At 51.3% G+C, this 23,271-nt stretch overlaps 1 protein-coding gene across 2 annotated transcripts in view; it reads right to left on the bottom strand.

The window, feature by feature from the left end:
- The window catches only part of Hivep3 (HIVEP zinc finger 3), a 400,497-nt gene that overhangs the window by 16,744 nt on the left and 360,482 nt on the right, over positions 1 to 23,271 (bottom strand). For both annotated transcript variants that reach the window (XM_055610789.1, XM_055610790.1), the window contains exons 5-6: positions 17,112 to 22,612; positions 12,765 to 12,907 (exon numbers count right to left, since the gene is read on the bottom strand). In XM_055610789.1, the coding sequence (XP_055466764.1) occupies positions 12,765 to 12,907; positions 17,112 to 22,076 (5,108 nt within the window). In that variant the 5' untranslated portion in view covers positions 22,077 to 22,612. The remainder of the gene's footprint in view (positions 1 to 12,764; positions 12,908 to 17,111; positions 22,613 to 23,271) is intronic.

Genomic DNA, 23,271 nt, shown 5'->3' with positions numbered 1-23,271 from the left:
CTATCTATCTATCTATCTATCTATCTATCTATCTATCTATCTATCTAGTAATTGGCCTTCCAAATGACAGATCTTAATTTTTATGTTCATGTTTTCCTTGTGTCCCTGGGACCCGGTATTCAGAGGAAGAAAGCTGAGACAGGCACCCTTCCCCACTGATGAGGATGGCTTTGCGCTGTAGGGTCTCTGTCACCTGCCACCAGCCTCCAGTTGGCCCTTCTCGGTGGATCCGTGATACTCACTCACCTCTAACCACTCCTCCATGTCATACTGCTGTTCCCCACAGGCCATTCTGGCCTCCTCCAATGTGGGTTTTATTCTGCTCATGGAAGGAGACCCAGAAGTGGTTCTAAGTGTCAGTCCATCTTGACCACTCACTAGCCCCTTCACTTCATTCTTCATATCACATTAAAGACATTAAAGCTTTTGCAGAGAGACATTTTCAAAGGTGATACTTCCTATAGTACCTGGTCATGAACTATAGAGGTTGGGCGCCATCTGCTGGGAAGCACAGGGCTAGACTTGAGCTAGGAGGATGGTGAGAGGCAGAAAGAAGGATTCTCAGCAAGGACAAAGTAAAAGGCGTTAAAAGGTGCGGGAAGTTGGTGAGAAGAAGAAAGGAGACCAGACAGGTTGTGCAGGTTGCAACAATCATTAGGCAATTTAAAGAGTCCAGAACTGCTTGAAGTTGTGTTACAGATAAACAGAATCTCAACAAGCGGCAACTGCTTGGTGCTGTGGGAAAGGTTTAGACTGGGGAAGCACACCGGGACAGGAAATTTGGGGTATTCTGGGTGTGGACTCTACCATCCTTGGCAGCCATCTGTATAGAGGAGGGGTCAGAATGAGGGTGAAACAGACGTCTTATGTTTCCACTTGCCTTGCTCTTGAGACCATTCATGGGCTGGGAGGGAGACAATGAGGGCCCTCATTTTAACAACTGTGTGTAAGAAAGACACGCAGAAACTTCTAGCATCCAGCCTGGACCTATGGATGTAGAATTCTGTAGATTTGTGAAGAGTAGGGTGGCAAGAAAATGGAAGGCCACTCAAGAATGCTGCTGCAGGTCATGGAGGGCCTGAGGACAGCTGCTGAAGGCTCAGCGATTCTGAAGAGACAACTCTGGTTGAACACAGGGTTCAACCCTATGACTTGCCAGCTCTTTGAAGGCTGAGCTTTATGGAACATCTTTCTGTCAGTGTGTGCTGGCCCTTCCTCTTGCCTGAGCCCAGTACCCACCCTGTTTAGGTCAGGTCCCTCCTACCAGTCAACCATGTTTGCTGGAGCATTCCCAGAGTCTACTGTGGTTCTTGGGGCCCAGCAAGCACTCAGGAAATGCTCACTAGTGACAGGTCAGAACAACAGCCAGGGCCATTGTTCAGGTGTGCTAGGTTCAGACTCAGCACCAATTTGCCCACCTCATGAGCCCTCAAACACAGGTTTCATCTAATACTGAGGGTTCCTCCAACACGCACAAGGTTGAATGAACATGCCCATGAGTACTTGCCTTGAGATTTTAAAATTAAATGTTAAGTTAGCATACAGAGTAATGAGCTTCAGCACAGCCTACTTCTGTTTCTTTATACTTTGCTTCCCCACCTCCATATACCCTGTCCCCCTGTATCTACTCTGGCTGGTTCCTCCCTTTCTGTTTTCTGCCTTATGCAGTCTTACCATATGGCTCAGACAAGCCTCAAACTTTCAGTCATAACTGCTTGTGTTATAGGCGTGCACTGCCGTGCCCAGCAGGCCCCCACTTTCTAATGAGAATGCATACAAGCCTAGAGAAGAGGCCAGGAGGACCTGGGTCTGACCTCTGGCCTTTACCAGAACTTGCTGGGTCCATAGACAGATCACCTCTCTCCTCCCTTAGACCTGCCAATCTCCAATCCTTGGGAATACAAAGCACTTTATAGACCAGACATTATCTACCCTCCTCACCAAGACCCAAAGAGCTTAACCGACATGATCAAGACTGCCGAGTGACGATCTTCCCCCTTAGCGCCCGACTGCCAGGCACCCTTGCTGCCCACTCTCAGATGTGCTGAATGTAGTTTCTCAGTGACCTGGGACCTGCCATGCTGCTAACAGGGAAGAACAGCATTGCTGTCTAACCAGCCTTTCCTCTAGCCTGGGCTGGGACACCTCGGTGTTGGCAGCTGCAGAGAGAGAAGGAAGGGTAGCCCAGGAGCTGGCTCTCCTCTCCTCCCGAGACACAGGCTTCCCTTTACAAAGGGGGATGAATGACTGACCCGGTCTCTGTTAGGAGACTGCAAAGCAGTCTACCTCTGGGAGACGGCAGGTGACTCATGACTCTGGAGACCCAAGTAGCTTTCTCAAAACCCTACTGTCCACCTGCTCACTGCAGTCCCGACTAGCCAGAGTGTCAGCTAGTCTGTTTTTTTTTTTTTTGTTTGTTTTTTTCTATTAAAGAAAAAGAGACAACTCTAGGAATTTGGAGTGTATTAGCTGTGGGGAATGTTAAGGTCAGACACCCTGAATTTTTGAGACTCAGGGCCAGGCAGTGGGGGTTCAGCAGAGTGGCCTCAGCTTTGGAACTCTCAAGTCCTACCGGCATGGGAAGCAGCACTTTGTCCTTTGGTCTGGGGTTGGTCACGGGTGTGTGTGTATGTGTGTGTGTGTGTGTGTGTGTGTGTGTGTGTGTGTGTACATGCACAGCTGCCAGGCATGTCCTGGGCAGCTGTTTTCCAACTCTGAGCCTGGAGACTCCAAAGCAAAGAAAGCCACCCAGGCAGGCCCTAGTTAGGAGCACCTCAACCCTTTAATCAAAGTGGGCAGAAAAAAAGTGTGGCTGGTGTCATGCTCAGAGCTACCAGGCAGCTGTGAATGGAGATGTCAGGACAGGGAGCCAGCTCTGACTTCGGTGCTATGACATATGACAAAATACAGTCTCAGTCTAAGGTGAGGTCTCCTCCTGCACTCAGCTGGTGACACCAAATTTGTCTGGATAGTCAGAGTGTGAGACACCTTGAGCTGTGTCTCTAGACTCTCTGGAGGTGTTTCTACGACTGGAAACTTCCACTGAGCTGACAGGTGTTTGGCACAAAGCCACACCAGAACACACCAGAGGAGGTTCCAGAAGAGGGGTGCAGTGGGAATGAGATGGCCTGCCAGGATGAGGCGACCTTCTCGGGCTCTGCTTATGATGAAGGGGCAGCCACCACGCTGCACTGTGAGGTGCTGAGCTGCCTGTCACAACACTGTGCTCCCCGCCTCACCAGCCAGGAAGACAGATAGGAGGAAACCAGGACTGTGACCTCATGGGCTGTCCAAACCATCACAGCACCGTCAAACCATGTGTATTTGCTTACATAGCCTAATTCATTCCTAAGACCAAATGGAGGGTGGGCTGTACCAATGATCAAGCACTGAAGAGGTAGAGGAAATGCACAGAAAGGATGTGTGTTTGCATGGGTGGGTGGGTGGGGGGCACTGCAAGGAATGGAAGGCGGGGTACACGGTCTTTCTAAAGGGTCAGGAGCTGCTGCCATCCGGCCAAAGGTGGCACGGAATTGCTATACCTTGCAGATTTCCTGAGAAAAACCACAAATCCAGAATTTTTTTTTTTTTTTAAGAAAACTAAAAATACCAGCAAACTCATTTAGCTTTTACTGGGTGCCAACTGCTATTTTGAAAAGCTCACGTTACCTCATTCAGATCACATGAGCACTGGTGAGCTCTGGGGTCACTCCCGCTTACACTGAGGGGACAGATACAGAATGGCCCAGTACCCTGCCCAAGTTCACACCATCAGTTAATAGAGCCAGAACTTGAACCCAGGCCACCTGCCTACACAGTCCAGGAGCGTAAAAGGCAGTGTAATTACATCTTCAAAACAAACAAAACCATACTATATAAGTCAAATAAAATTCAAGGAGACAGAGACCCAACCTGGAGCTAACCTGGAGGCCATGCGGCTCAGTAGTGGCAGGTACATTTAACCTTTCAGGCTTCATGACTTTTCTGTCCACTGAGCCATGCCATTCTGCTGAATAAGGGGATGTTCATCATGACCTCTAGGTTATCCTCTGAAGGAGGGATGCTACAAAGCTCCTATGTTCTTACTGACTATCCCACACATCATTCAGGGTTAACTGTAAAACTCTTGCTTCTCTTCCAACTTTGGACATAGAAAGGCTTTTCAACTACCTGATTTTTATTATGATCTTTTGACAAGTCTGGTAACTTGTCACAATCACACCAAGCAAGAAGAGATAAGAGATGACTGGAAATGTGCACACTGGGTGTTTCAGGGAACTGAGAGCAGCCTTTGTCTGTGAAGTGAAGTTCAGGGCCAGTGCCCAGCGGTCAGCATGCTTAGGGAGATCCAGCCACAGTGAACTGGTTGACCCCAGAGAAGCTCAAAAAATGAAAGATGTCTGTAGCAGAGAAGCAGGTGCCAGGTGGCACCACCTGCTGAGCCAGGTGTCAGTTAAAAAGGTTCAGTTGCCAACATAGCCCTTGATGAAGCTTTAAATGATGGGTTTGGGGTGGGGTGGCTGAGCTCTGGGGCCAGCGGGATGTTGGCATCAGATCTGGACACATCTCAGGTTCCTCTCTGGTCAGGATTCTGAAGAAATGGCAGCATGTCTTGATGTTCTTTCGAACGTGCCATCCAGCCCCAGACCTGCTGGGCTGGGTCTTCCACACAGGCACAGAGCCTACCAGCCCGCAGAGGACTCCACTCTATACTCCTATGCTAGCTTTCAGTAGAGTGCCAGTGGTCTCAAACTGAGCCTGGGGCTTCTGAAAGGCTACAGCACTCTGATCTTGGCCTCAGGGTATCTACAAGGCCACAAAACAAAGAGATAGATGTATCACTACAGACAGGATCAAAAGGCCAGACCTGGCAGAGGGGCAGCCTGGCCATGGGGTGCTTTCAAGCAAGAATGACACTTGATGAGATTCTATGCAGGTAAGTAAGGTGAGCCAACAAGAGGCTTGACCTGTGAGCCCTGGGTGGGCACAGCATGGAATATTGGAAGGCCAGGGAGATGAGGGTTTCCTGAGGGTTGTAGGGGTTGTGACTCCCCTTCCCAAGAAGTGTGACATCTCTTTGTCTCCTCAGTTATGTATTTTCTTTTTCTTTTTTTCAGTTACGTATTTTTAAGCAAACCAGACCCCATTCTTGGAACTCTTTTCCCCAGATGCCTCATTTCAGGTTGTAGTACCTTCCAGAGGCTCTGTGCAGGAAGGAACATCCTACTGAAGGGCTTGTGGGGCTCTTGGATTTTCACAGAGAGCTAGCTCCTCCGCAGGGTAACTTTGGTCCAAGTGTCTTTTCCTACAGGTTCCCTTTGAGCCTTGTCTCCAGTTTTGAGCTTGGAGGTTCTCAGAGCTCAGGCAGCTCACTGGCAACAGGGGCTTGGAGAGGCCCCACATGTCCCATCATGATTAACAGACAGCTCATCTAAAACCCAGGCCATCACCGCTGCACAAAGAGAAACGGAGGCTCACAAAGAGCCCAGCATTGCAGAGAACCGCAGAGCTAAAACGGCAGAGTAGGGGCTCACCAGCAGGTCCCCAAACGCCAAGCCCAAGCCCTAGCCCACCTTTTCCACAATTACAATCTGGAAAAGTGACCCTTGCAGGAGGAATACAGTCCGAGGCTTCCTGCCCTTGTTTCCCAAGAGGCTCAAAGATGGGATTAGGTGTTTGCCGCCTGTGAGTCACAACTGAGAAAATGCAACCCTGCCACCAGACACTCCATCTGTCCCCAGAGCCACATGTCCTTGGTTGACTTGTTTCCTTTGTCTCTGGCTCTCACAGTAACAGAAAAAGCTGAGTTTTCCCCTCTCTTTGGTGGGTTTGTCCACTCAAGGCCACTTATGCTCTGGCTAAGCTGGCAGAAAGGCCCTGTGGTTCCCGACGAGTGGGCATCAAGCTGGTGGAAGGAAGGCATGAAGGAAGGGGAAGGTCGTGACACTTCTACAGAGCACTCCTGTGTGCTAGGAAGTACGGAGACAACCCCAACATTAGCCCTGGCTGCTTCCAAAGCCCAGAAGCACTGACACTCTCCTCTGTGCCCATCTGAGCCTCGGAAGGTTAGAATGGTGCCTCCACACAGACCTGGGCGACAGGTGAAGCCACAGCCTTCATCAAGAGTTCTTTGGAAGGAAGTGGCATGGCTTTTTTTTTTTTTTTTTTTTTCAAAGCAGCCTTCTAGCTGTCATTTATTAAAGTTGAGGATATAGTAGTGATTTGTGTTGTCACGGTGACCAAAAACACCTGACAAGAAGCTACATAAAGAGGAAGGAGAGTGGAAACAGTCCATCACGGAGGGTGTGCTCATGCAGAAGTACAGAGGACCAAATGCTGGTACGCCTCAGCCCTGTCCCCGTCCCTTTTCAGTCAGAGGTCCTGGGCCACGGGGTGGTAGGCCTGTTGTTTGTGTGGGTCTTCCCTTCTTAGTTAAACACCCCCGGGACACCCTCATCATCACATCCAGACGTGGGCTTCAATGTGATCCCAAGCCCACTGAAGTGATAATGAACTTGAACATCATGGTGAGAGAACTTACCCTCCTGTCCCTCTCTCCCTCCCTCCCTTTCTTCCCCCTCCCCACAAAATCTTTTAATCAGTATACTAATGCCACGGTTATACCTGCAGAATGAGAGAGAAAACTGGCAATAAAACATTGAGAATTGTCAAGAAACAAGCGGATGGGACAGATTTGGCTAGCCCAGGAAAACGGAGGCCTGAGTCACCAGGAGGGACAGGATAGAACCAACCCAACTTAAATCACAGAAAGAGGGACAGAGGGCCACCTTCCCTTCTGCCTGTCACTGCCAGGAAAATACCCTCCTCCCGTATGTCCTTTCTCACACTACTTCTGCACTCTACTGCTCTCCCCTGAATATCATCTATTCCTTTCTGTCAAGCATTTTTTTTTTTTTAGCTGCATGAACAAATGCGCGCATGCGTACACACACACACACACACACACACACACACACACACACACACACACACATACACGTCCTGCTTGGCCTCAGCCCCCCCAGCTCCCATTCCTCCTCTGTCTGGGCTGCCTCCTCCCTTATTCATTCTCTCAGGGCAGGGGCTTACATACCCTGCCTCCGTTCCTCATTTCAGCCTGGGCCATAGGGAGCCTATTGCCTTGGAAACAGCTCCCATCACGGCCACTAGTGTCCCCCACCGGGCTCTACCCAGCAGACAGTTCCCCATGCCCACAGCCCTGGGCCTCCAGGGAGTGTGCTGCTTAGCTGCACAGCTCTGTAGTCCATCTGGCTTTGGGAACCCTGCCTCTCTTGTCATCCTTCTCAGACTGTCCCTCTAACTCAGATGCAATCCAGCCCTCCTTCCGGATGCTCCCTGCCTTTCTCTCTTCTCCGTCTCCCCAGATAACCCTGTCTAGTCAGAGCCTCCAATTGCAGCTGCACACTGGCAAGCGCCACATGTGGATTTCCGGCTCACGCCTGACTTTTGAGAGCCAGGCTCAAGTGTCAATTGCTGATGCCTCCCTGAGTACCCTCCTGTGGATGAAGGGCTGGGCTGTCAAATTTACGTGCTCCCTACCACCCCCAGGGGCAGATATCCACTCTCCCAACTTGCTTCTTGTGTCCATCTCTGTCTTGCCATGTGCCCAGCAGTTATCAGGTCCACACTCAAGGTAGCCACACTTCATTTCAGCCTCCCTGTGCAATCCTCTGGAGTCCCATGGCTCCCACCCCATTGCTCCCACAAATGGTCTCTGGAAGACGTAACATAATGTCTACGGCAACAATGACCTAACGATAAATGTTCCTTTGGACTCTCCCTATCCCATGGTCTTCACTGCCTTGATAACCAATAGTTGACCTCAAAATTCATGTTGCATTCCCCAGTAGAGACAGAATGAAAATTCGGACAAAGCCAGCAGGGCCTGTGTGAGAGGTCAGAGACCTCATCCCCTAGCCCACAGCAAGAGAAAGGGAGGTCAGATGTGCCCACTGCTGAGAGGGTCAGAGAAGACCACAAGTGAGTGACCCTTGACCTCTGCAAGGTACAGGTCACTGTTGACCTTGACAAAGCAGCCGCCAAGGAGAGAGAGGCCTTCGGCCACCTGGAATTGGAACTGGGTAGGAAGGAAAGAGGAGTGGACGTGGGCCAGAGCCAACTGCTCTGGGAGTTTTTCTTTACAATTATTTTTGTCTTATTTTTAGATTTTTATCTTATATGTAGGATTGATTTGCCTGTATGTGCACCATCTGCATGCTTGGTGCCCACAGAGGAGAGGCCAGAAGAGGGCAATCAGATGCCCTGGAACTGGGGGTTTTGATGGTAGATGGTTGTGAGCCACCATGTGTGTGCTGGGAATTGAACTCAGGTTCTCTGCAAAAGCAGTAGGTACTCTAAACTACTGAGCCATCTCTCCAGCCCCAATTCACTTATTTTTACTTTGTGTATATACACATGCTCTTGCACACGCGCGCACACACACACACACACACACACACACACACACACGTACACACACGTTATGTTATATGTAACATGTGCATGTCTGGTGTCTGAAGAGGCCAGAAGACAGGCATTGGAGCCCCTGGAACTTATAGGCTGGGGTGCTGGGAACTGAACCTGGGTCCTCTGCAAGAGCGACAAGTGATCTTAACTGCTGAGCCATCTCTCCAGCCCCTCCCTGGGAGGGATCTATCTATCTATCTATCTATCTATCTATCTATCTATCTATCTATCTATCTATCTATCTATAAATCTTTATTATTTTTAAACAACTAGTAAAACCTAGCTATCCAAGGAGTGATTCTGAAATGAAAACAAACCTGCGTGTGTTTATCTGACCTAATGAAGTGAGGCTGAGCGGGATGGGGTTAGGGCTCTCCCTGGGAACAAAAGGTTCTCTTATCAGCATCTGAGTCCTTCTGGCACAGGCCTGTTGTTGAAGGGTTGGAGCTGTGAGCCTCCCTGCTCTACCCTTAGGGAGTAGTGAGCTCACCTTACAGTGAAATGTGGGTATTTCTTCCCTGTGTTCCCTCAAGCAGAGGCTAGGCGTTACCTGCTCGTGACCAGTTCTCTGAGGGCCTCCCCTCATTGAGCTCTTCTCCCTGAACATCACCGGCTCCATTCTTTACTTCCTTAGACCCCAGCACACATAGCCAGCCTGGACAGGGCGTGGCCAACCCCTCCCATCACCAGGTACTTCCTATCTATCCCAGGAGCTTCTTCTATGCCAGCCACAGGGCCGAGTGTCCAGCTTCCCTTGCAGCAAAGGCTCTTGAGTTGGAACAATGTAGCCACTGCGCTGAAGGAACAATATAATTCTATGCGTGCAAATGCTGCTTTACAGAAAGAGCCCTTCCACAACATTAAGGCAAATACAGGGTTCTGGGTGTAATCCAGCAAAGTGCCCATGGGTACTCCCAGATACCGCCCGGAAAAGGCAGGCTTTGTTCAGGTGTGGAAGTGGCAGATAACACAGAGAGGGGACTATGGTCTGGGAAGTCATGGCAGTGCACAGGGGCCAACACTGTGTGAAAAAGCACTTGGTATGCTGTCATGGCAACTACCTATGGTGTGCATGCGCAGGGACCTCCGAGGTTCACCAGAGAGGGCTTGTCTTTAACTATCAGGCAGATTTGACAAAAGGAAGGGTCCACAGGCAGCAGAAGGTGAAGGAAACTGGGCAGGCTAGACTACAAGGCTGAGTTAGAAAGGATTCTTCAGCTGAGAGCCACAGACGGCTCTCTGGGAAGAGCTATGTGGGAAGGTGTTCAGTGGCACTGATATTAGAGGTTAGAGGGCAAGATCCGGACACAGAGGGAGAGAGAGCCCTTGACGACTTCATATGGATATGATAATTTGGGGACTGCATGGAATCTAGGGAGAAGGTAGCTGAGGTGATGTTGAGGGTTGTCTGTGAAGATTTTTACCATCTGAGTCTGAAGATTGGAGGAGATTCTGTGTGTGGTGGTTTGAGTGAGGATGAGCCCCATATTTGAAGGTTTGCCTCCCAGCCTGTGGACTTCTTAGGGAGAATTAGGAGGCGTGGCCTTTTTGGAGGAGGTTCATCATTGGGGTGGGCTTTCACCCCAGGCCTAGTCATCTCTCTCTCTCTCTTTCTCTCTCTCTCTGCCTACTGCCTGTAGATGAGATGTGAACTCCCAGCCACTGTTTTAACACCATGCCTGCCTGCAGCCATGCTCCCTGCCATGATGGTCATGGGCTCCCCCTCAGAAACTGTAAACAAATCCCCAGTTCAATGCTTTCTTTTACAAGTTTCTGGTCTCTTCACAGCAGCAGCAGAGTAACTGAGACACTATGAGTGGGAAGCACGGGTCTTGCTTAGCCGTGCTGAGTTTGCAGTGCTGTAGGTCTCCGAGGCAAAGATGCCAGATGCAACCAAAGCAAAGGCCTGGAGCTCAGGAATGAGGGCCCAGATGTGGCCTCAGGTATTGTGGCAACAGTGAGAAGTCTGAAGCCAAAGAGTTGAATGATGTCAGCAAGCGAGACAGTCTTGGCAAGAATGAAGGAATCTCAGTGGTCACCCGGAGAGCTCTGAGCAGCCAACCTTATGTGCCAGCTGTCTGTCACACCGCCCAGCCTTAGATCTGCAGCTCTGTGAAGCCCTCTGTGGCTACTGCAGGCATCTTGACCCTGATGGTCCCTACCTCAGCACCAGGCTTTGCACTGCTGCCTTGGTCTTGTCCAGAAGCCATCTAAGTCGATCAGTTGAGCAGCGACTCAGTCACTATAACTTCTAGCTTGAAACACCCACAAAGCAAAGGTTAACTCTACCCTCCATGATGGCTTGATCAACTGTCAGACTGAGGATCAAGGGCAGGGACTTGAGAAATCCGGACACACACAGAACCTGTCTTTCTGCACTTGGCTTATTAGCTCATCCTGTGACCAGGCTCTGTTTACACCTACACACACCACGGAGACACTAACCAGTAGCAGATAACATGGAAAGCAGACCAGAGTGTTACCAGTGCTGCGGACTGGACATTTTAAGTTCCCCCAGCACAGATATGGCCGGGACCGTCCCTCTCGACCTCCCAGGTCTTAGACTACACAACTCTCTGTAGCCAGTGGATGAGAGCCCAGGACCACAGAGAGCACATTAGCAGCCAGCACACAGTGCTCTGCCTTCCTTCCTCTCTGGGCCCTTTGCTGGACTCAGGGAACAGGCCCCACTGCAGACCCTGCTCCAGTATGTACTGCAATGAAACAAGATATTTTAAGTGTTAAGAAAAGAAAGAAAAAGAATAGAATACTGAGGTTAAGAAGGAAACTTAGTGTGAGCAGATGGACGGTCCTTAAGGATGTGTTCAGGATCCTGGGATGGGTACATCCTTGGAGACAGGTGAGACAGGCACTTGGTTAGTCCTGGTCCTATCTGTGAGATGCTAGGGAAGTGTCCTCAGATATGTACCGACATGAAATGCTCTCCCTTTCCACATTAGCACATATTCCTAGTGGGTGACACCTACCCCATGAAAGAAGAGGGTTCACCAGAAGCCAGCGAAGGAGGCACAGCAGAGCCTGGGTGGGACTCCGGGTTGGGGACAGCCCAGAGGAGGATGGAAAGGACCTGATTGTTGATTCCATGTGACCCAGCTAGAAGAGTGAGGATGACATTCCTCATAGCCAAGAGCAGAGTGAGGTGCTCCAGATGGAGATAAAGCTCTGGGCACAGGTGAAGGGACCCCTTCGTGTTGATGTGGTGGGTTTGTGGTCTCATGGGGCTTAACGACATTGGCACAAGCCTGTTGCCATCCCTTCAGGGGAAGAGGCTGGTGGCATGAGAGCACATAGACACACGAGGGCGCTCTAACCAAATGGCAGGCACAGAAAGCCACCCTCCCCAAGTGGAAAGAGAGAGCTGTGGAGTGCCTCTGGTCCTGTTTTTTTTTTTTGTCAAAGGGGACATCTTTTGTACTGTAGATGTGCTTCAAGGATGTTCGCCATCTCCTGACCCTGTCTCTGTCCTTTCTGCTTCAGAGAGCCCTTCTAAGCTACTACAAAATGCCAGCTCTCCCAGAGATTCCCACCCCTGTCACTGTGTGTCCCCATGAGTTAGCCACTTGAAGGTGCTAGAGAACAAGAGTCCCCAGTGATGGCCCATGTGGTCGGAGGCTCATGGGGATTGCTGTCATCAGAACTGTATAGAATTGGTACCACCCTGGTCACAACAGGGACATAGACACAGGACCCCAAGACAGACACCATGGTACCTATTCACAAACACGTGGCCACACAGAACACAAAGTGCACAGAGAACTTCCACAAAGCACATCTGAAGCCAGGTGCCCTTCTAGAGCCCAAGGTGCACAGGGTTGGAGTGGCAAAAATAATGAGTCCTGGGCCTGCCAGCGGGCAGGGTGGAGAAAGAGTGCAAAGGGTGTCGAATGACTCTTCAACATCATGAGAAATGGGATGTTGCCAGGGTTACCTGGACAGAACAGAGGCAATGCACTCTACAGGAAACAACAGTCCAGACTGTAGCTAGGGGCCCCTCATCACCCCAGTGCTGGACTGAGAACCTGAACTGTGGACACAGGTGAGAACTGTGGACACAGAACTGGAGAAAGACCCCGGATCCTTCAGATCTTCACCAGAGATCCCTGGTGGCATGTGCAGAACAGATGGCTTACAGTGCCTCTCTGCACTGTAGGAACTATCGGTACCTGAGGGTACCACACAGCCAGGAGCCGACTCTGTGCGCAGGTGGTGGCGGTGTCCACAGGCGAAGCCGGCTGCAAGCAAGGCGTGAACCTTACCCTCCTTCGAAGATCTTGACCCTCGCCGGTTCTCCTCTCTTGGAAGTGGGAGTACCCTCCTCTGCCTTCCCTTGCTTTTCTTCCTTCTCCACTCTAGCTGGGTCTTTCTGGCTCTCCGGGGAAACCAGCGACGGGAGGTGCACCTGAACTCCGTCAGGAAGACAAAACCGAGATTGGTTAACCTTGCATGCTGGGTCAAATGCAAAGACGTATATGCCCACATGGCCTTCTGATTTCCACAGACTCAAGGACTGGCCACGAGAGACAAAGTCTCCTCCAAGCTGTGTTTTGACCTCCCTCTCATGATCATTTTCCCCTGAGAGGCAGAGGCATGTCTTTGTGTTCTGTGCTAGCCTTGGGGCCTTTGGGCATATGTCTCATTTACCTTGGTCACCTCAGTACTCAAAACAGGGATCAAAAAGACACTTAAGAAATGCTGACGAAATAAGTGAAGGCTTAGTGCTGCCTCACAGATCAACTGCAGTGTTCTCACTGTTGGCTCAGAAAGCCAAAGAAGCCCATGAGGTTCCAGTACCAGCCCTCCTGAGCCAGCACCAAAGATCAGAAACCAGACTGCCCAGCACCCAGAACCAGCTTGAGCGTGGGGATCAGGGGATCCATTCTCTGTAGAGTGATGGGCCTCAGTGAGACCTGAAATTGATCTTGTGCTTCTCAGCGTCCTGAGAATATAGTCTCTAAGCCTGAGGTAGGCGGAAGGTACCCCTCTACATAGGGTGCTGGTGCCCATGAAGCTGAGATAAGGAGCACCTGATTTGAGCCAGGAGATGTGAGTTCTAGTGCCAAAAAGTTCACTGGAGGCCAGGACACTCTTAGATAGACTACTACACCCCTGGGACTTAAAGCTGAGAAGGCTTAGTTCATTTAAAAAAAGGATTTTATTTGTATTTATGATGTGTGTGTCTGTGCATGTATGCGGGTGTATGCATACATGTGCACAGAAAAAAAAAAAACTGAACAAAACAGGGCATCAGAGTCTCTGGAGCTGGAGTCACAGGCAGTTGTGACCCACTTCATATGGGTGCTGGGATCTACACTCTGCCTCTGTAAGTAAGTAAAAAGCCCTGGCTAAGACCATCTTAAAGACACATTCAGAAACCAACTTTTGTACCTCAGTGACCCCCATGGAAACTCTCCAGTGGGAAGGGGAAACGGAAACCAGGCTCAGGTCTACACAGCTGTGCTGGTGGAAGCCAGGCCATTAGATTTTCAAGGCATACTTCACACTCCCATCCTGGCCTGCAATCCACAGAGTAGCCAAGGGGTCCATCAAAGGAAGATGGAAAGTGTCTCCCTTGCTATCTGATGCCACTCTGGGGAGGCCAGAGGATGTGGGTTTGGGTGGTAGTGCAGTTCCAGGAAACGGTGCTGAGAGCGAGCAGGGGGCCCAGGATGACCCATGTTAGCACTAAATAGCAGTGTGGATCATGCTGAGACGTACCTACATAGCATCGCTGGGCAGAACTGTTAACCTTACACTTTTCAGCTACCCATCTCACAGCCCATGAGCTCGGTTAGAGCCACCCCTCATTTTCAGATGGAGAAACCAAAACACACAGAGGACAGGTGAATGACCCACAGTCACACAGCTGGATAAATGAGATAATGGGACTCAAACCCAGGCAAATCAGGACCGTTGTCCTTGCTCCCATGGTGGCAGGGCTGTGGTCATTAAATTGAGGACCACAGAGGGAAATAAAAGGAAGAAAAAGCTTAAGGAGAGAAATGTGACTACAGGATGGCTGGTTTATGTAAGTGTCTGAATACATATGACCAAATTTAAATGTGGCATGGACTGTACCAGAGAGATAACAGCTAAGCCAGGTTTCCTAATGCTTAGATAAATGGAGTTTTCAGAAAGGCTAGGAGAAGACAGCAGCTACAGCTTGACAATTGTCAGCTAAGCATGCAGAAGAGCATAAACTGTAGCCAGGTACAGGTTGGGCGGTGCTGGGGTTGACAGAGGATGAGCCTCCCATCACTGGAGACATGCAAGCAAGGGAGTAGGGATTGCAGAAAGGCAGCAGCTTGCAGACCATGCAGGCATGTTAAGGGGCGATATTGGTGCACTTTGGGTAGCAAAATTTGAACAAAATTGACAATTCCAAGGAAATGTCTGCAGGTTTTTTTGTTTTGTTTTGTTTTGTTTTGTTTTAAGCTCACTTTAGGAAAGCAGCAGGATGAATGGCTGTCAAATTCAGAGATGAGAAACCAACACTCCTTTTGTCTTTCATGCCTCTGACACCTATCATCAGGCAATAGGAGCCACTCAGCCCTGTTTCAAACGGTGAGCTCTAGTTCTGAATCTGACCTTGGCCATTTACTGTGTGGCCCTGTGCAAGTTACTTAGCTTCTCTGAACTTTGATCTCTTGGGCTATTGTATTCTGGTTTCACAGGGTGTTATGAGAACAAAAATAAAGTTTAGTACGTATCTGGCACACAGCAGGTGCCCCTATGAGTATAATCATGCCACCATCTTGGCAATAGCCACAGTTTATGGCATTTTCAGCAAAAGTGGAAATCCTGTTCAGAAAGTCTGTAGACCAACAAAGATGTCAGAGAATAAATTTGGAAAGCAGTTTGTGAAGAATATCCAGCTGAGCTCAGGGCACCTCTGTTATGACTTTGTGATGACACCAGACTGTATGAGCACTTGGGAAGCTGAACACCCAGGCCTGCTCTCAGGTCTACAACAGGAGTCTGGATTCCAGTATCTGTGTGGGATTTGGTCAGAGCATCTGGTTGGAACAGTATCATGTAAACATCATTAAATTTGCAATTATCTTTCAAAAATTTTATTCCTCAAGTAACTAAGGAAGAAATGGAGGAGGAGAAAGAGGAGGAGGAGATATACTTTTACAGCCAAATAGGTCTTCTTAGTTCAAATTCCGAAATTTCAAAATGTTTGCCCCAAGTCCTTGACCTCTCTCAGCCTCTGACCCCGGGTCCCCTCATCTGCAGAATGGAGGAGACGATGTGGCCTTACAGGTGGAGGTGAGCAGTGACTGGGTTCCAGGGTCCAGCATAGGTCACCGGTCACTCTACAAATCTGGGTTATAGTTTGAATGTGAAAGGTCCCCTATTTTCTGGGGGTGCTGTTTGGGAAGGTTGTTCAGCCTTTAGGAGGTGCACCCTCACTAGAGGAAGTGGGTGTCTGCTGGAAGAACCTTAAGAATTTATAGCCAAGCCAGCATGGTAATGCACACCTGTAATCTCAGCACTCTGGAAGGCAGCAGCAGGGGGATCTCTGTGAGTTCAAGGCCATCCTGGTCTATAAAGCAAGTCCAGGACAGTCAAGGCTAAACAGAGAAACCTTGTCTTAAAAAATAAACTAACAGAAAGAATTTATAGCCAGGCCCTACCTCTTATTCACGCTCTGCTTCCTGAATGTGGAGGCAATACCACCAGCCAACTTCCAAATGCTTTCCCTGCCTCTACCATCACTTCCCTGCCATGATGAATGGCCACAGTATTCTTTTGAAACCATAAACCAAAATAAATCCTTTCTCCCTTAAGCTACTGGTGTCAGGGTATTTTGTCACACTAGGTAGCACAGGTCATGGCCTAAAGCCTCGGATTAGCCTTGTCTTATGTAAAGTGTTGTCCTCTTATGCAAATTGAAATTGTTGAATTTCAAACTTGTTTAAATTAGCTGGGAAACTTTATTGCATAGCTCCTGAAGTAGTTTAGGTCAGAGGTAATGGAAGAATAAATATGAGCTTCATTGAGAGGCTACTGCTATTCTGTAGCATAAATGGCTCAAACTGTGAGTAACATTGCCTGCTACAGGTAGAGAGCTGCAGTGCAGCTCAGTTCTATATGCCATTTTACAGAAAAGGACTGTTTCAGGAGTGGTTTGTACCAAATGAAAATGGGTTGATTTTAGGGGGGAGTAGGGGATTAAAAACCTCACAGATAAAACAAACAAACAAACAAACAAGCAGATAGAAACTAATAGGGCAATGGAGAACCCCATGGGAAAGGCGGCTCTAAAAGTGCCAAAAGCATTTCCACCAACAAAGTTTTCCAACTCTGCTCTTTAGAGAATCACTCTTTACCTTGCTGAGACTGAAGTTTTGATTTTACAGTAGAAGCTTCTGGGAAAGTAGGGCAACTTCGCTGATAACATTGTTACAATAATGTTAGGGACACAAGAGCAGAGAAACCCAGTGAACATATTTCCTTATAAGATTACAACTCCCTGAGAGAAAACCTGCCTCCCACCTGAAGCTGGCTTCAATTCTACAAATTTATCATGAAGACCATTGTGGCTTTAAAAGCTCATCACAGCCTTTGGCATTTGGTGGCTAGAACAAGGCTGAACTTACCTCTGTCATGCGGGGCTTTCTGGAGCTGGATGGAACCAGCCTTCCTGCCTCAGGATGTGGAGCTGTGGCCATGGTATATGTCTCTTTGCTCACCTTCTGCTTAGATCTCAGGAGGGACAAAGCAGCTTTAGTGGAAACCCCTGGAAGGTTGGGGTTGTACAAACTTATGCACCAACCAGCGTACACAGAGGACCTCCTATCTGCATGCTGGATGTGATTTGGCTTAATGTAGTTTAAATAGCACCAACTGACATTAGTGGTCGTGTGGAGGCTGGGGAACTGCAGTACCTTCTTTGAGTCCGTACCTTCTTGCAATTTGGCTGGTTTGGGGGAAGTGTCTGACAGAGGCAGAGAGCTAGGGGGTGCCAGGGGAGGGAGGTCAGTCTGTTCCTTTGGATCTTCTTTCTTTATACTCAGTGGAGGCAGACCTCTTCGGTGAGCTTTGCTAGATGGTTGGGCATATTCCTTCAAAGCTTCTGAGCCTGGAGATGTCCCATGGGACAATGTTGGATGAGAGAGGGGAGAAAGCTCTTTCGAGCCAGATGGATCTGAAGACAAGCTGGACAGTGTTTCTGCCTCCCTCCTGCTCCAGCCCTGGCTTCCCACATGGGGTTTCTCTGTCCTCTTCCTGTCCTCTGTACCAGTCAGCATGACACTGCAGGTGCTCACAAGCTCCAGTTTTTCATCTGCCTTAGAAGCTTCCTCCTCCTTTACCCTTTTCTGCTGCTGGGTTTCCATGGTAAGTTCAAGGCTGCCAGCTGGGGAGAGGACACGCTTGCTTCCACTGGCTGTGGATAAGCACCCTTCCAGGCTCAGGGCACCCTCAGAGGACAGTGAAGTTCCTTTCCTTTCAGGCACTCTCAGATATGGTGTCTGGAAACCTCTGCTTTGTTCCTTGCTGATGCTAGATGGCCCAGGTCCAGCCTCGTATACATCAGCTCCACACACAGTCATCCCTTTGCAGGAGGGTTCCTCATACTTGGTAAGAGCCATGCTTGCCGAGCTGCCTTGAGACTGTGTGACCAAGATCTGAGACAAAGTGGTGTACATGGCACTCCCATAGGACGGCATGTGGGTCTGGATGCGGACGGGAACAACCAGTGACACCATAGCATCTGGACAGGCAGGCAGGGCCAGTGGTGGGGCTGATGTGGGAGCTGGAGAGGTGGCCGGGGGAGTCACAGGGGGCAGCTGGATGTCACTGATGTATTCTGTGCTGCTGGAGGGGCAGGGAGGTTCTGTTGCCAGAGGGGCCAGGCTGGTTTTGACTGGGGGCAAGCGGCTTTCCATTTCACCAGGGAGCTGCAGTGCAAACTGGGATTGCAGAGGCAGAAAATATCCAGAGAGGGTGGAGGAGGCAGGGCATGGCACGGAGAGGAAGGAAGGGGGATGATGGAAGGGGATGTCTGCAGGGTGGGGCGGGAGCTGGGAGAGATGGAGCTGGCTGGGGTGTAGCACAGTAGGCTGCAGAGGAAGCGGTGGGGCTTGGAACAAGGAGGGTGGGAGTGGGGGCAAGGAGTAGGCGGAGGACAGGAGGCCGGCCATTGCTTGCGTAGGGAAGAACTCAGAGGGCTGTTCTTGCTCCTGCGGCAAGAGCTGCTGCAAGGAGAAGAGCGAAGCCGGTGGGGCCAGCTGGGTGCCAGGAGGACGGAACACTTGCAGGGCTTCTGTGTAAGGTGGGCTGGACCCCAGCAGGGGCCTGTCCTGTCTCTGGCTCTTGCCTCCTGAGGGCCCACCTTGTGTGGTGGCCCCTGAGATCAGGGGCACAGAGCTTTTGGTGGAAGGCTTGCTGGCTGAGGGCTCCTCACCGCTCTCTTGTTTTCCCTTGGGAGTAGCCTCCAGTTCTGCTTCCGGAGGTCTGTTCAGGGAGGCCTGTCTCACCAGAAAGCACTTTCTTCTTTCTGGTGGGGCGGCTGGGGGTGGAGGAGCTGTAGGCACTGCTACAGATGGCCCTGTTGGGGACAAGCTGCCGTAGTCAAAAGATTTGCTTCGGCTCTCAGTCATGTGTGAGGAATGGGGCACGTTGGGGCTCTGCTCTGAGGCTGACCTTCGCATCTCTCGGGCATGCGGGTGGTGGCTGGGGACAGTCAGCATGTGGGTGCCCAAGGTTTTGGAACGTGTGTCTGATGAAGGTCCAGCGGTCTCAGCTTTTCCGTGGTCTTCCCTGTCGAATGAAGCAGAACGGCTGGAGCCACTCAGAGAAATGCTGCTCTCCTGGCTTGGGCTTCGAGACAGAGGCACGGAGGACTCAAAGCTGGACTCCCCCGAAGACTGGGCCATTTCGGCCAGGCGGAGTCTCTTTTTCTTGGGTGGCAGCTTCTCCGCTGGGAGCTGTGCCAGTGTCTGGCTGCGCTGGGGCCACTGGAACTCCTCTGTTTTCTCAGGCTCCTTTGGGGGCGGCTCGGGCTCTGTGTCGGGCCTGTCCGGTTCTTCAGTCACCAGGATCTCTGGAACCTGAATGTTGGGCTGGCGAACCAACCTCGGCTGCAGGGAGTGAGCTGAGCGTCCGTGCGGGGCAGGAGGTGGGGATGAGAACTGGGCCAGGGGCTTGTCTTCTTCCAGGCTGCTGGGCTGCTCCGGTGGCTCAGACTTCTCAAAGGAGCTGGTGTGCTGGATGACAGAAATTTCTTTGGCCATTGCTCTCCTTTCCTTCCCTGGCTCTGACCCAGCTCCTGGCTTGGGAGTCCTTGGCTGGAAGCTCGTGGGTCCCTCTAAAGAGGGCACTGATTTGCTTGGTTCTGCTGGTGACTTGGTGGACTCTGGGGGAAGGTGACGAGCTGTGTCTGACGGGCCAGGGCTGCCAAAGGCTGGCGGCTCCTCCTCATCCCCAAGGCTCTTTTCCTTCCGTCTTTTTCTCAGTGGAGTGAGTTCCAAGGTGGCCCCTAGTTTGTAATGCATCATCTGGGACCACGGCTCAGGCTCAGCCTGAGTCTTTTCCACTTCCTGAGCACCTGAAGACTGGGCTTTTGTGACCTGGAGCTCAGAGCAGTAGTATTTCTTATGAGCTTCGTAATTATCTCGCTTTTTGTACCGAGCACCACAGATGGTACATTCATAGTTCACGCCTTTCGTTTTCAACCCCTTCTTGGTCTTTTTGGTAAGGTCGCCTTCCTTGGGTTCTGGTTCATCAGAGGGCTTCGAGGCAGGGTCTTTGCTGCTTGGTCCGGGCTCCTCGGAACTGTACTCGCCTCCCAAAGGTAGTTCAATGGCTGGCTGGCGCTTCAGCATCCGTGGGTGGGAGGTAAACACGGGACTGCTGCGGCTGGGGGCCTCGGGGTCAGCAATGTGGTCGTCGAAGGAGTAGCTCCCACGGAAGGTGTGGTGGGGGGTGCTGATGGTACAGGCGGCAGAAGGCATTGAGTGGCTTCTCAGGAGAGGCACAGGGTGCGCGGAGCCGGGCGGGGGTTGGAAGCTCAGCAGCGACTGTTCCGGCTTCGTCTTCTCCCCGTGGGACGATAGTGACTCCCGGTAGAGGCTGGATTTCGGGGACTCCACGCTGCTGCGCCTGGTTAGAGAGCTCCTCCTGGGCTTCACACTGTCGATCTCACTGGTGTCCACCACGGCCTCATTGATAGTGATGAGCTTGGTGATGTGTTCAATCACCTGTGTCCGGGGCATGGACAAAGGCACCAAGCTGGGCTTGTCCTCAGCAGACAGGGGCAGCAGGGGCTGGGTGGAGGTGGAAGTCCGCTGCCCAATCCGCCCGCACTTTCCGAAGATGATCTCTGCGTAGGACTTGGCGTTGGTGTTGGGGGGGCTGACCTGCTGCTCAGCGCTCTCAGAACGGGAGAAATACCCAGACTCCGTGCTGCCTTTGCTCCCCGGGCTCAGGAACGTCTGCTCCTCGATCAGCTTCTTCCTCTCACTCAGGCGGAGTGCCAGCTTCTGCTTGATGGTATGTGTGTCTTCTGGTTTATGGCTCAGGGGATGCTCAGACGAGGCTTCTGCAAACGGGGTAGGGTCCTCGAGGGGTGGGGCGGTGCTTGACTGGGAGCAGCGTTCCTGGCTGGAGCCGTGGCTCCCGGAGCTAAACAAGGTACTTGAGAGCAAGGGGTGCTTAGATTTGGGGAGAGCCTCTGTGGAGGGACCTGACGTGGTAGCGGTTTCTTCCTCGGAGTCCGTGCTTTCTCCCTCCGTGGGCTCCTCAAATTCTTCCCCGGGGATCCTCTCCATCTCCAGCCCAGGAGGGTACACTTCACCGCTGGCACCTGAAGCCAGGCCAGCTTTGATGCGGTGGGCATGGGATTTCCTGTGCTTGTAGAGGTTACTCTTGGTTTTGAAGGAGAAGCCGCAGGGGCCACAGGGGTAGGGCCTCTCGCCTGTGTGTGAGCGGATGTGCTTCTGGAGCACACTGGGCTTGGCGCAGGGCCGGCTGCAGTATTGGCAGATATACTTTCCTGGCTTCTGCGGTTTCCTCTCTTTCTTGTGGGCCTCTTCTGTAGGCTTCAGGGAGACCTGTGAGGGACGGGGCACAAAGACCTTAGGGATGCCCGGCAGGTCCTCAGGAGGAAGGATGGAAGCGTGGGATGGGAGGAGCTGGCTCTGCGGATGCAGCCCAGGGGCCACAAAGGAGCCCGAGGGTCCAGGTCTCATGGGGTCAACCAACTGCCACGTGGAACCCTCGAGGAGATGCTCTGGTTTGCCAGGGGACATAAATGCTGGTGTCAGAGGATGCTGTGGAAGCTGCGAGATGTGGACTGAGGCCTCGATGGAGGGCCTCCTGGGAGGCTTCTGCTGCTGGCCCGTTTTCTCCTGAGAGCCTTCCCTGAGGCCCACTGAGGGGCCTGAGAAAGGCTGCGGGGCTAGGAGCTCCTGGGTGGCACTCTCTGAGGAAGCAGCAGTGCTACTGCCTGGGTATGGGGTGCTGGAAGAAACACTAGTCTGAATGGCCTCTCCTTTGGTCAGCCGCTTCCGGGGACTTCCATCAGCCTTCTTGGTACCCTTGGTGCTTTGGTCAGGATCCATGACCTTCACAAGACTTCAGATGCTACTCAGGGAGTTTGGGGTAGGTTGCATTTATGGATAATCCAAGTGTTCCGAGGTGTCTAGCTTTGGCCACATTGGTCAAGAGCTGTGGAAGCCAACCCTGTGCTGGCTTTGGGGGTTGGGCTTTTCCCCCACAAATGTCAGTGGCTGCAAGTAGACTCAGAGCAGGTCCCGGGGTCTACACAGTTCATATTGGTGTGGTGGCATGGCCCTCTACTCTGCAGACAGAAAGCACACTGGCATTTTTGGCCCGAGTTTCTGTCTTGAAAACAGCACGAAAGATGTCAGTATTGCCATTGAGTGGATTCGATTGGCAGTGACAAGTGGCCCCCATGAGTCCCCCGTGTGCTATGCAAACAGCTGAAGGTCGGAGACATCTGTGTCCATGGTCCTGTCATCCCTGGTCCTGGCTGGACAGATGCCACACTGGATGCTGGGGGTGGCTCTGCTCCAGCCTCTTCTCCCCTTGAATTCTGTATTGGAGTTTAACAGCTTCGGAGGAAAATCACGGTCTTCTATGAGGGAAAAATACACACAATAGAGGAGAGAGATTACTGAGGCTGTCCGCAGGCCGGGCAAACGGAGTGCAGTTAACTCCGGCTGAGACCTCTTAACGATTAGCCAGAGACATTGACGTTGGATGCGGCACCCGTATCTCCCCATGTTCACGCTGCACCGCTGCCTCCACAGAGCCAGTGTTCCTGACACTGTCCTGTGGGGCTACTTGGGGCTAGAGGCCTGGGTCCCCCATCCCTGCTCTGCAACCCAGTTCCAGTTAGGCTGGGCTTGCCAAGCCTCTGCTGAGAATAAGGGTAACAGCAGGTCCTTTCTGGACCACTCCCACGGCCTTCAGTGGAATACCATGAGGAAGCCACAGATGCTGCTGGATGGGGAGGGGGCAGAGTAGGTGCCTGAGGGTGCTAGGATGAGTTTTCCAAGGGATAGCTTGTTAACCACCAGTCTCTCTGGCCCTAGATCTACAAGCCCTTAAGAGATATCATTCATCTTCTACCCCCGTGCAAATCTACCTCCTCTCTTGTGTTTCTGGGCAAAGCAGTAAAGCCATAGCCCCATGGTAACTTACACTGAACCTGGCTATGCCTGCTAGCTCGATCCAAACACTCCCGAGAAAATAGGGAATTTTCTAGAGGCTCCAACTCTGCAGGCTTTTTTG

This window comes from Psammomys obesus, unplaced genomic scaffold, assembly GCF_907164565.1.
Source record: "Psammomys obesus unplaced genomic scaffold, mPsaObe1.curated_primary_1811, whole genome shotgun sequence".
Lineage (NCBI taxonomy): Eukaryota > Metazoa > Chordata > Mammalia > Rodentia > Muridae > Psammomys > Psammomys obesus.
The sequence above is the reverse complement of the archived record's forward strand: the minus strand, read 5'-3'. Positions and strand labels throughout refer to the sequence as shown.